General features: G+C 41.5%; 1 protein-coding gene across 4 annotated transcripts in view; it reads left to right on the top strand.

The window, feature by feature from the left end:
* The window catches only part of TUBGCP5 (tubulin gamma complex component 5), a 66,753-nt gene extending 53,714 nt beyond the window's left edge, over positions 1–13,039 (top strand). Inside the window, exons 17-23 of one of the 4 annotated variants that reach the window (XM_028501510.2) lie at positions 3,223–3,307; positions 3,544–3,664; positions 4,139–4,314; positions 5,432–5,557; positions 6,190–6,278; positions 9,942–10,070; positions 11,189–13,039. In XM_028501510.2, the coding sequence (XP_028357311.1) occupies positions 3,223–3,307; positions 3,544–3,664; positions 4,139–4,314; positions 5,432–5,557; positions 6,190–6,278; positions 9,942–10,070; position 11,189 (727 nt within the window). In that variant the 3' untranslated portion in view covers positions 11,190–13,039. Of the gene's footprint in view, positions 1–3,222; positions 3,308–3,543; positions 3,665–4,138; positions 4,315–5,431; positions 5,558–6,189; positions 6,279–7,995; positions 8,097–9,941; positions 10,321–11,188 lie in introns of those variants that run through there. The other 3 variants (XM_028501501.2, XM_024117092.1, XM_024117091.3) reach the window with 3 other exon arrangements.
* Positions 13,040–13,410: the final 371 nt, after the last annotated feature.

The following is a 13,410-nucleotide window of genomic DNA, read 5'->3' as shown; positions in this document are numbered from 1 at the left end:
CTTCCTGGACCGAGGCGCGAACCCAGTCCCCCTGCATCGGCAGGCGGACGCGCAACCACTGCGCCACCAGGGAAGCCCTTTTGCCACTATTTCTGTCAGTATCAAGTTGTTGGTCTTCATTCTCTCCATTTTTAGAAGCTCTTTTTTTTTTTTTTTTTTGGCTGTGCCACGTGGCTTGTGGGATCTTAGTTCCCCAACCAGCAACCAGGGATCAAACCCACACCCTCTGCAGTGGAAGTGCGGAGTCCTGACCACTGGACTGCCAGGAAATTCCCTAGAAGCTCTTTTTATAGATTTCCCAGTTTGGTCTTCATTCTCTCCATTTTTAGAAGCTCTTTTTTTTTTTTTTTTTGGCTGTGCCACGTGGCTTGTGGGATCTTAGTTCCCCAACCAGCAACCAGGGATCAAACCCACACCCTCTGCAGTGGAAGTGCGGAGTCCTGACCACTGGACTGCCAGGAAATTCCCTAGAAGCTCTTTTTATAGATTTCCCAGTTTGGCATTTGTCTTTTTGTTCTGCTTATGGTATAACAATTGCTTGTTTTGTCGTGAAGATATTTTTTAGTTTTATAAATGTATCTATTTTCTTACTTCTGAATTTTAAGTGATAGTTAAAGTTTTACTGTATCCAAGTGTATAAAGAAATTCACCCGTGTTTTCATTTAATGCTTGAACGGATTTTTTACATTTAGGTGTTGATCCATTTGGAATTTATTCAGCTAAAAAACATGAGACATAGATCCAGTTTTATCTGTTTTCCAAATGACTAATTGGTTGCCATCACTTATTTCTTTAAAAAAAAAAATCCACCTTTCCCCATTTATTTGATACCCCTTTATCATTAAATTTTCATATGCACTTGAGTTATATGCATTGGGTCTCTCTCTGAATTTTCCATCCTGTTTCACTGTTCTGTTTATTCACATGCCAACAGCATTCTGTTTTATTAATAGGGTTTTCCTGGCTATTCTTGCTTCTTTATTTTAACAAATGTACTTTATTTATCATCTTGTCTAGCTCCATCCACCAAAACAAAAACAAAAACATTGGTGATATTTTTATTGAGATGCCCACTCATAGATTAACTCAGGACAGATGAGCCACCCCATTGGGACCCCTTCTCCTATGGCTTCCGTGTGTTCTAGGTGCCTGTCTGTGCCCTCAGGCTCCCTGAGTCTGCACACACCAAGTCTCCTTCTCGGTTCCAGTCTCCCCTGCCCCTTGTCACTGGTGCTCCCTCTGCATCCTCCCTGTGAGCCCCTGGCCCTCCGCCCACCCTTAGCAGAGCTTCTCGCTCCCCTGCCTGGGGCACCTTCATTCCGCCTCCATGGCTTCAGCGACCGCTAGTGACCTGCAGGTCAGTACCTTTAGCCCAGGTGTCTGCACAACCAGCGCCTCATGACTTTCCTCAGGTGCCCTGTGTCCAAAACTGAGCTTCATCGTTTCCTCAGCCCTTTGTTTCTCTGGACGGGACCACTGTTCATCCCAGTGCCAGTGTAGCTCACCTTAGACTCCTTCCTGTCTGCGGCCCCCACAAACCCTGGTCCCTCGGTTCTGCCTCCTGGATGACATTCCCCACGCCTGCTAACCAGCTGTCTCGGCATCTGTCCCTTCCACTTGGCCCTCCAGGGCCACCATGGGACACTAGCCGCCGCACCCCCACGCACACTTGGGCTCCGTGGTGCCTCGGAGCAGATGGGCCGAGCTTCTCCTGAGAGAGAGCTTTTCACTGTCTGGCTCCCCACCTCGCTTCTTGTGCACACAGAGACAGACACATCGCCTCCGCTCTCCACCACACTTCCCACTTCAGGGATTTGGGACATTTCTGGTTTCCCCGAGAGCTGTACTCTCTCCCACAGGAGCCTTCACGTGTCTGCACCCTCCAGTTACCTGAGTTAGCTGCTCTCCCATGGGCATGGCCAGCAGTTGTCTGCACTCCTGCAAAGCTCTGCCCCCCCCCACCCCCGCCTTGGTGACTGGAGGGTGACTGCACGTTTTGTTTGCTCTGGGCTATGAGCCCCTGGAGCGGGGGAGGGATTGGCTTTTTATCACCTGCTTAGTGCAGCACTTGACAAATAAGGTATTCAGTAGGTGCCTACTAAGTACGTAGTAGATGCACGTGTAACAGACTTACGAGCTAAAAAAATTCTCACTAGTCTGTGACATGGAATGAATTGGCTAAACGTAAATCACACCCCGCCCCTTACACCTCTGGTTGTAAGGCTAACTCCTGCCTTGGCCTTACAGTTAACCTTCCGTGGGCTGCATCCAGGCATCGTCACAGGTGCCTCTGTAACCTGGGAGAGTCACGTCCTTTCTCAGCCCAGTGACAGAACTGCTCTGAGGAGTGAAGGAAATAAGTGCGTGGCTCAGGAACATTTCCATGCCCTATGGTAGCTGCATTCTATTGAGAGTCACACTCAAACTAGTTGGGAAAGAGTGGATGAAGCCATGTGTGACACCTTTGCTTTAGAAGCAGCCCCCATTCTTTTTTTTTTTTTTAACATCTTTATTGGAGTATAATTGCTCTACAATGGTGTGTTAGTTTCTGCCCCATAACAAAGCGAATCAGCCATACACATATATATATCCCCATATCTCTTCCCTCCTACGCCTCCCTCCCTCCCACCCTCCCTATCCCACCCCTCCAGGCAGTCACAGAGCACTGAGCTGATCTCCCTGTGCTATGCGGCTGCCTCCCACCAGCTATCAGTTTCACACTTGGTAGTGTATATATGTACATGCCACTCTCTCACTTTCAGACCCCATTCTTGCCCACACACTTGCGTATGCCTGCTCTCCAGGGTGAGGAGAACAGCCTCTCCCCCAACCAGACACACACACACACTCCCTCTCCCTCTCTCTCCCTCTGTCTCTCTCTGTCTCTCTCTCCCCAACCTCTCTCCTGCCAACCCCAACAGAGGGTCCATCTCCTGAGCCTCTTGATGAACTCTACCAGGACTAGGCACCTGGCAAATACAGTTAACCTTCCCTGACTTTTTTTTTTCCTAAGTAATTTACTATAAGTATCTTCTTTTTTATAGCTAAACCCATTATTTAAAAATTTTGCCCACCTTCTTTATTTCTAAAACCTGATTTCTATTCTGGAATATACGCTTAGAAAAATATGGAATATCTACATTCCTTTTATGAAATGTCTTTTTGGAATATATTAAATAACTCAAAGTGCTAAATAACTAAAACTTATATTTCTTTATCTAGTCTGTCTATATCTTTTGAAAATGTTGACACAGCTAAGAAGAAACTCCCTGTTCATATCTTAGATGGTCTGACCCTGAGCTATAAGGTATGTGCTGATATTCTGTGTAAGAACATTTTCTATTAAAATTAAGGCATACAAGGGACTTCCCTGGCGGTCCAGTGGTTAAGACCCCGCACTTCCAATGTAGGGGGCGTGGGTTCGATACCTGGTCAGGAAACTAAGATCCCACATACTGTGCAGCACAGCCAAAAAAAAAAAAAATTGAGATATATGAGTAATAGGTTACTTTCTATTCTAATTTTCTGTTTTTGTTTTCATAGGTCCCATGGCCTGTGGACATTGTTATAAGTTTGGAATGTCAAAAAATTTATAATCAGGTGTTTCTTCTCTTATTGCAAATAAAATGGGCAAAATATAGTCTGGATGTTTTACTGTTTGGTGGTAAGATTTGTTTTCAACAGATAAATTATAATTTAATTTTAGCACTGAAAATAAGGTTGGTAGTCTTAGATCATTTTTTATGTATACACAAGTGCCAGAATGATATGTATTTATGGCAATAGCTTTACAGGCATCAGAATTAACTTCCCTGAATGAGTACAGTTAATCTGAAATACAATAACTAAATTAGGAATTTAGCCAGAATAAAAATTCTTAGATTATGTGAAAGAGTTTTAATGACAAGTTAATGGGACTTTGTTTTTATATTTTTGAGGACAGTGATAATCAAGGTGATATGGCAGCTTTTACTGCTTCACCTTCCAGATAGGGAGGATGGGGTCCCTGCTGTGCATCCAGCCGAGTGCCCTTTACAGGGTGACGACCACGCCAGTACAAGTCCTGCTCTGTGCAGTGGTGCAGGTGGGGTCTGAGTGGATGCTCTTCCCACCCCGTCTCCTCTCCGTTCCTTTACAGAACTAGCTAGTCCTGCTGAAAAACCGCAACTTGAAGGACTTTTAGGTGGACAAGACACAGCTGCTAATTTTGGACCACAGAAGGAGCCAGTAAGACAGCAGATTCATCGTATGTTCCTCTTAAGAGTGAAGCTCATGCACTTTGTGAACAGCTTACACAACTACATCATGACCAGGGTTCGTGTCTGTCCATCCACTCGGTTCTGTCACCGTGTATACATCTGTTCATAGAGAATTACTTGTAATATATTTATAAATACAAACAAGCACACAAAATACTTATAGAAAATGTGAAGATAGCACATACTAAAAACTTGGTCATAAAATAACGTGGCAGCAGGGGGAAGTGTTTTTTAAAACATGCCAGAGCACATGTATCCAGACACTGTGTCTCTCCTGTCTAGTGACCCCTTGGGATGACACACCCAGAGCTCCTGTTTTGGACTTGCCATCAGAACTTGCCACGTAGTCCTTTAAATGTCACCAGTGGGAACAGGGCTGTCCCTGGAAAATGGCTTCAGTTTTTTGTAATGGAAGCCTAAAAACAAATCTGTCGGGCTAGTATGGGGTATAAGGAGGAAAATGCAGCCAGATTATATACTTTTTTCTTAAACATAAGTTAACTCATAGAGTAAATAAAACTGCTTTTCTTGCACATATTAAAACCAGTTCTAGAGGAACTTCTGAAGAGGAGTTCAGATGTTTGAACAGTAGCCGTGTTATTCGAGGACAGTACTCATTGGGATTATAATGGTTGCTAAAAAACAATTTGTAGTCATTCTGGTAGATAGGTTCTAAGAACCCACTTTTGTTTGGATGAAGTGAGCCTTTGAAGCCTGTGTTTTAGACATGATACACATGGCAGAGGTGCTCTCTGTTTCCTGTGCACTAGTGGCCTTCAGAGGGCCAGCCTTAAGCCCTTAATTGTTGAGAGTAAATGGTAGTTTACCATTTACTCTCTACCATGGTAGTTAAGTTTTTGTTTAATTTGGTTTTTTGTTTTCTACTTGAAATACAGTTATGTTCCTTTTAAAGAAAGACCATTATGTAAGCAGTGGAATTTATTAAAACATATAAATTCAATTTACCTGGTGACTTTTTTTTTTAAATCAATGCATATCCTATACAGTTCATATACTTGCCCCTCCACACAGAAGCAGTCTGTTAGTCCAGAGTGAGGCATTCCCTCCCTGTGCAAGTGAATGTAGAAGAGGTTGGTAAAGTTTTGTGTGTGGCACATTAGTTCTCAAAGAAAAAAGTCTATTGATTAAATTTGTCATCTTTCTCTTTCAAGATTCTTCACAGTACAGGGCTGGAGTTTCAACATCAAGTCGAAGAAGCCAAGGATTTAGATCAATTGATTAAAATTCACTATAGATACTTGTCAACCATCCATGATCGATGTCTGCTGAGAGAAAAGGTAGTGAGGTGTCACCTGTGAACTTGGCCACTGAGGCAGGAATGAAGCTAGCCAAGGGAAGTTGTCTCTCTACTTTGGAATTTTATACTTATTAAGCTTCTAATCTGCAAAATATTCTTTAAGGAAGGACCAGATCAAATAGGTTACAAATTTGTGCCATATGACTGGAAATTACATAGAAGAGAAACAGCTGACAACTTTATAGTGACAGTCTGCACTCACTCAGCACCGTGTTTGGATTAAATAAGAAAATTTTATCTGCAGTTATAGAATAATAGTGCTTTGGTCAGGAAATGTGTCCAGCTTGATGTGAATATATGGGATTAAGTCATCTTACAGCCACTGGAATAACTTGCGTTATTTCACTGGTGAATTCAAATGGCTGTCCCAGGAAATGGTAGCTTGCTGGCTCTGTTGGTCAGACTCTGCTGCTGATATACCTATACTGTGGGTGCAGTAGGCATGTGGCCCAATTCCAAGTGCATTTTGTTCAGAGCCTAGTACCCTTCCTTATACTTAGAAGGCAATGATTGCACTGAGCTTTTTCTGTGACTCATTTAAATTAGGTGAAAGTGTTGGTGTCAGTGTCCAAACATGGTCACAGAGCCTATGTTCTATGGCTTTCTCTCTAGGTCAGTTTTGTGAAGGAAGCCATCATGAAGGTGTTGAACTTGGCCCTCATGTTTGCAGATGGTTGGCAGGCTGGCCTGGGGGCGTGGCAGTAAGTACACAGCTTGTGGGGCCTCTGTGCTGTGACCATTTTGGTTTCACTTTTAGCTGGCTTCATTCTGGGAGCCTTGCTTTTCTTCTTGGCAACACATCACATACACTTATAATTATGGAAAGAATTGAAGAATTGAATTAGTTCATCTAAACTAGGCAGCATCAAGAATTATGCAGTTCTTTTCTGAGTGGTAAAACAAGAAAAATCTGAAGTCTTTTGATTAGAACAAGCAAATATCCTTAAATTACATTCCTGTTTTATAGGTTTGCTAAATTTTTGTTAATGGATGCCTTCAAGCATACACAGAAGTGGGCGGGGAGCATAACAGACCCTGGGGTCCATCACTCCACTTCAGCAGATGCCAGTGACAATCAGTTCTGTTTTGTGTTTACTGCCCACTCCCACTCCCATTCACTCAATTATTTTAAACCAAATTCCGGACATCATGCTAGATCCTAGTCCAAAATTGTATTTTAGAGAGCTCTAAAAGAATGACTGTATATTTTACTTTTAGGGTGTTTATTATCCACACCTATCACATAGAAAGTCAGAGGACCCAGAGCTCTTTCTTCCTGTCCAGAGTACCATCCTCTACCATTACCTTGAATGTGCAGCTCAATAGTTTGTCCCTGTCTTGTTTATAAAATTAATGTAATGCTGCTATTATTACTCCCTTGAAATATATTTAAAGGAGCAAGTCTGGTTGACTGCGCTGTTGGGATAATAGCTTATACTTAGTTGGTATTAGTAAGGAGCTGAAAGTTCATTATAGCACTAATCTAAAATCTTAACATATGGCTGTGTCAAAATACTCTAAATGGTAGATAAAAATTCCTCATTGGTAGATAAAATTCCTCATTGCAGGGGTGAAAGATGGTAGATAAAATTCCTCATTGCAGGGATGGAAACAGAAGTCTTACTTTATTATTGCTGTCTCAAGTGTGTGCAGCAGACTTCTCCCTCCATGTCACTGTCAGGTGGAGGAGAGGGTAATAACACTGCTGCATATACTTCGCTAAAATTGAACTGTTTCTTCAACAACGGGGTGAGGAGGACTTAAGAGGCATATTAACCATCGCAGTTTATGGAAATTAACTGATCTTGATTCACATTTAAAGCAGAAAGTGAAAAAATTTTAAAGCAAGGTGAAGTTTTTTAAGCAAATGGTATGGTGGCTATGATTTTAAAGGAGTATTTATCTTTAGTGTGTACACACTGAAATATTTATGACTGAAATGCTATGATGTCTCAACTTTGCTTCTAAAGATACGGGGCTAAGGGTATAGTGGGACTGCCTGCAGGGGGGTGACTACTGAAGCTGGGTATGGGTGTTTGCTATTTCCCGTAATAACAAGTTTTTTAGTAAGTTTAAAATGTAAGGTTTTATATCTTTAATGTGCTGTTTATTTCAAAGAAGGTGTGCTTGTGAAAAGTAAAAGTATAGAACTGTACAATAGAAAAGGGAATATCTCCAGTTATCTTCACTCTAGAACTCACTACCATCCTGAAGCAGCAGTTTTGTATCCTAATGACAGTTTCCTTCAGACTCTTTGAAAGTTTGGCAGGAAATTTTTTATTTTATTTTAGAATCTTTAGAGTTAAGATTCTACATAATTAAACTGAAGCACATTTGAAATTACTCCAAAGGTATTTTATAGCCTACCTAGTAACTCCTTATGCATTTACCTAAATTGAAATTTACTTTCTTTCCTAGAATGGAATCCATAGAGAAAATGGAGTCTGATTTTAAAAACTGCCATATGTTTCTTGTAACCGTTTTAAACAAAGCTGTCTGTAGAGGATCCTTTCCCCATTGTGAGTGTTAAAATAGTACTGCTTTTATATATATATATATATTTTAATTCTACAGCATTTCTATTGATTGATTGATTGGCTGTGTTGGGTCTTCGTTTCTGTGCGAGGGCTTTCTCTCTAGTTGCAGCAAGCGGGCGCCACTCTTCATCGCGGTGCGCGGGCCCTCACTGTCGCGGCCTCTCTTGTGCGGAGCACAGGCTCCAGACGCGCAGGCTCAGTAGTTGTGGCTCACGGGCCCAGTTGCTCCGCGGCATGTGGGATCTTCCCAGACCCGGGCTCGAACCCGTGTACCCTGCACCGGCAGGCAGACTCAACCACTGCGCCACCAGGGAAGCCCCTGCTTTTATATTTTCTGGTAACTAAGTCTACCTGTATTGTTTTGGTACTGATCTCATGAAGAATTAGAATTTTTCACCACTTTGAACCTGGAAAGTCCCTCAGCAGTTGAATTGTTTTTCCCAAATTACAGTGGGGTGAGTGAATCAGATGTAAAACATTGAGACTGAAGATTTTGCTTTCTAGTATATCATGTGTTACACCAATGGATTTCTAAAACCATCGTTAAGTAAAGCAGATGGCAGAATAGGTTTCAGTCACACTTCACTATCATGTGTAGCTTTTGTAACTATTCCTTTTCAAAAGATAGGGTTTGAGGGGGTGGGGGGGGTGTTTTTTGTTTTCTTAGCAATTTTAAAATTCCCAAGGCTGCCTCTTACACAAGGAAATGCAGGCCTGATGGTTCAGTACACAGACAGTGTATGAAGCAGACAGGGGTCTGTGGGGTGAGTCATAGGGAGAAGACAGTCATTTAATCTACAGACACAAAGGACTAAGTAGTATCTCTTGCAGAGCTTTTTTGGGAAAAGTATGCAGGGCTAATTTGTTCCCTGTTTCTGTATGTTCAAATTGTGATATGCTCATTAAGAGTAGCTGAACATTTTTTAAAATACTGTTAGAGTAATGAGTGAACATAGAATAAACAAAAACATGTCATTAGAAAGTTGTGAATGCAAAGAAGTCTAAATAAATTCTGGGATGAGATGAGCCCTTCAGTGCTGACCTGCTGCACCCACAGTTCAGGTAGGTGGGGCAGTGACCGGCCAGAGGAACATAATCTTTGCCAGGATAGAGAAACCCATTGTTGGCATGGCAGACTGGAATCCTAGAGGACCCCACGCAGAGCCAGTCCTCCTGACCCCCACCCCTCCCCGACGGCTCTGTGTAAGTGGTGAAGAAGCTGGGGGCTGGCCAGGCAGGAAAACAGAGAAAGTTCTGATCTCACAGTGCTTACTTAGATCGCTGTATTCCTGTGTCGGGTGACTCTTCTACAACGAAGAGGCATTTGTTTATTACACAGGTATTTAAAAACAAATTAATGTCATAAGCCCCTACTGCCTCCTCTCAGCCTCCCCCATTTTTACCCTCGGCCAAAAAAAAACCATACTGTGTTAGAAATGTGTTAGAGGAAACATTGATACATTTGTCTATTTTTGTACTGGGTGACTGTTACGCAAGGAGATTCCACTCATAGCTCAGAACATGGCTTTTTGTTATGAATTGAGGCCAGATTTTATGACATTTTGAAAAATGTGATTTGTTCAGTGTAATGCCCAGATTGTTTTTGTTTTCAAAACTAAAATGATCTGAAATAGAAATAAATCATACTTTCTCAATTGTATTTAATAAATGAAGATTATCATCTTTATTATATGTTAAAAATAATGAGTATTTTAATTAAAAATAGAAAATGTCTCTAAATACTTTTCAAGACATTTATTAGAGCCTATTTAGCCATTTTCAAACATTTAAACCTATTTTATTAACCTATTTTTATTCTTCCCACAGTGGAATCTCTAGCACTGTCACTCATGGCTGGCATGGAGCAAACATCTTCAGTGTAGTAAATGCCTCCGATTTAATCTTCATACGTATACATTTCCACCACATGCAGCTGCGAAACGGGAATCTATCTTGGTTTGTTTTTAAAACTGTTGTCTACTGTCTAGACAAGAGGGTTTTATGTGTTTTCTCTGGAGATTATTGGTTAGTATATCGGGTTATGCATATAAAACTATCAATAATGCAGAATGTATGTAGACTGTTTACACTTATATTTCCTACTATAAGCTATAGATTTATGGTATTGATACCTTTAAATGTAAAATAATTGTTTTTGAAAATGTAATTATTAATATTAAAAATAAATTAAAGCACTTTATTCCCCTTTTGCTTAGTCACAGAAGTTTTGTGTTTTTTTGGAACTGGGAAGTTCCAAAATGGAAAATAGCTTCCACCAATGTCATTAAATGTAAAAGCCAGCTGTTGATACATCCTATTGTATGGCTTTTGTGAGCTAACCACAATTAATTAAAACTATATTTACTGTTCAGTTTTCCTACATTTTCTTTACTTCTTGGCATGTCTCTAGCATTTATGACTCAGCACTATATTTACTACTTATTTTTTAAAAACAACTACTGAAGTCCACATAGCCTCAGAGCTGAGCACCAGGGGCCTCTGCCCTAGGCACAATCTCAGTCGTTTTACAGCATCAGCATTTCCTGCATGCAGATGGCAAAGTCGGCTAATAAGCCCTCCTGGGAACGAGCCCAGGTCTCAGGCTTTACTCTGAAGTCTTGGAAGAAATTCACTGAGGAGGCCTTCAAATGCCAGGGATGAATAGTTACTTCCAGGTCTCAAGAAAACACTGCAGTATAACCTAACAACTATAAGATATGAGAAGTATTTCTTGATCTGTTGCTTTAAGTCAAAACCCTGTAGAAACTGATGGAAGCATATGCTCGCATAAATCAGTCATGATGGAGTCAAGGTTCAAACAATGATGGCCTGGCTCTTTTGGTAAAGTTCTTTATGCATAGCAAAAATCATCACATCAAACATACCAAAACATAATTCTTTCATAAACTGAATTATGTTTATTATCAGTGTTTCTAAACCTGGGATAGAAGATACATTTATTTATAGGATATTTAGGAAAGTAAATATTTTCATTTAAAAAAATGAGTATTTGGAATTTGTTGTTACCTTAGACTGATTTTATACTGTATTTGTTCTTTTCTCATGACTTTAAGAGTTTCCAAGGGAAGATTAACGAAGTTTAAATTGGGGGAAGAATAGACTTCACGAAGTGTCACCAGTTGGTTTCTTTGGGAAGGAGCCTCCAAGATTCAGAGTGCCCAGTGGGGAGAAGGGAAAGGGCGATGAACTGGCTGGAGAGAAAAGCCAGCCCTGCAGGGCTGAGACAATAGGCTTCTATCCCTCACCTTCATCAGTCCTTGGTTGTGGGTCCCTAGGGCAAGCATGACCTCTCCAGCTGAGGCCACCCCAGGAGCAGCGACACTGCAACTGTCTGCTGGCAGTGCACCAGCACATCAGCTACACTCATCAGGTGATTCTTGAGTCATCTAAATAAAGGACTTCTACACTAACTCTAAGTAAGAACTGCTCTTTAACTAGTTTGTGTAGGAAAGTTAATGCTGTGATGTACATTAAATTGCCTTCTCCTCGTGGAAAAGATGGGACCTCTTTCACTTAATTTTTCTTCTCGTTCTCTTTGGACCTTTAATCTTAACGGTTTTCCATTTGGGCATGTTAGGAGCTTGGAAGTCATCACTCCCATCCTTGGAACAAGAAAAAGGCTGAACAAAATGAAGATCAGTAGCCCTTCTTAGACCCATCAGACTTGAGGTCAGAGGGCAAACTGCTGCCCCCAAAATTGGAGAGACAAGCAGACATAGAGAATCACATTATACCAGAGCAATAGCAGAAACCTCTTCAGGAGCCAGAACCAAGCTAAGGAAACTTAAATCATAATTGACAAATCGCTAGAGGCTCAATGTGGACAAGACTCTGAGCTAAAAACTCCAGGGGGCCCATACTTGAGGGATGGGGCATACTTTTGTGAGTTTAAGGAGGGCTACCAGGTTTTCACAGTGAAGATCAGAGAGAAATCCTCTTGTGTTTCTGGCATGAGGAAGAGAATAGTATCCATTTTGTAATATGCCCAGAGAATTCTGTTTTTAGCCAGGCTGAGTAGAGGGAAACTTTTACCAGAGCCGAATGAACCTGGAGGAAGGGAAACACCGAATTCCAGCCCCTTCTAGTCTTGCTGTGTCACCTAAGAGACAGAGACAGAGACAGAGAGAGTGTGTGTCTGTGTGTATAGCGGGTGGAGGGAGGAGATAACTGAGAAGCACTTGTAAAGGTCATAGCACAGGGGCACAGGCTGACAGGACTGAGAGCTAATCATAGCTAATCATAGTACTACAAAATGCTTTTCCTCCTCCACACCTTGCTGCCCCACTAGTAGGGCTTCTGTGTAACAGGGGAATACAATGAATTACAACTGTAAGCTAAAACCTTATTTAATAAGAAGTCTCCAGGGAAGCCTGACTACAGTAGGATACAGAAACCAGGACACCAGAGGAAATTGTAGCTTCTGACACCTACCGCTACAGCAAATGGTAAAACAGTCTAACTGCTACCCAGATAAACCTGTTTGCCTCATATCCTTTTACCCAGCACAGCATGTCCAGCTTCTATCAAAAAGCAAAAAAACAGTTTGAAGAGACAGCAAGCATCAGAACTGGACTCAGATTTGGCAGAAATGTTGGAATTATTAGACTGGGGACTTAAAACAACTATGATTAATATGCTAAGGGCTCTAATGGAAAAAGTGGATGCCATACAAGAACAGATAGGCAATGTAAGTAGAGAGATGGAAACTCAGTAAGGACATGGTTGAACTGAACTGGATCAGTTAGTCATTTTTAAATTACTTCAACAGAATACAATTCAAACTTAGAGAACATTCAACATGATAGGCCACATTTTTGGCCATAAACTACACCTTAACAAATTTTTTAAAATAGAAATCATACAGACTATGCTCTCAGACCACAATGTGAATGGAATGAACAAGCAGGGGCTGCAGGAGGCGGCTTTGTGTAGGGTTGGCCAGAAAGTTTGGGTTTTTCTAGAAGATGTTATGGAAAAACCTGAACAAACTTTTTTGCCAACCCCAATAGCAACTAGAGGTGGAGGTGGTGGATGTGATTGGTTTGGATGATTCTGTGGTTGGCAAGGAAGTGAGACCTGTTAGATTGAGGACCAGGTAGGGTGCAGCTGGTTCAGTGGATAGGAGAACTAGCTGGGTGGGGGATGTTTCTAGAGAGCAAGGGAACTCATGATTAGGCCTTTCTAAGGCCCTGTGAGGCTCAAAGATGTAAAGGCAGCACATGAAGTTTTAGGCCTTACAACAGGTGTGAGGTTAGGGGTCTAGTTGCAGCATGAT

The sequence above is a fragment of the Physeter macrocephalus genome, chromosome 2 (genome assembly GCF_002837175.3).
Source record: "Physeter macrocephalus isolate SW-GA chromosome 2, ASM283717v5, whole genome shotgun sequence".
Lineage (NCBI taxonomy): Eukaryota > Metazoa > Chordata > Mammalia > Artiodactyla > Physeteridae > Physeter > Physeter macrocephalus.
This window is presented reverse-complemented; position numbering and strand designations above follow the sequence as displayed.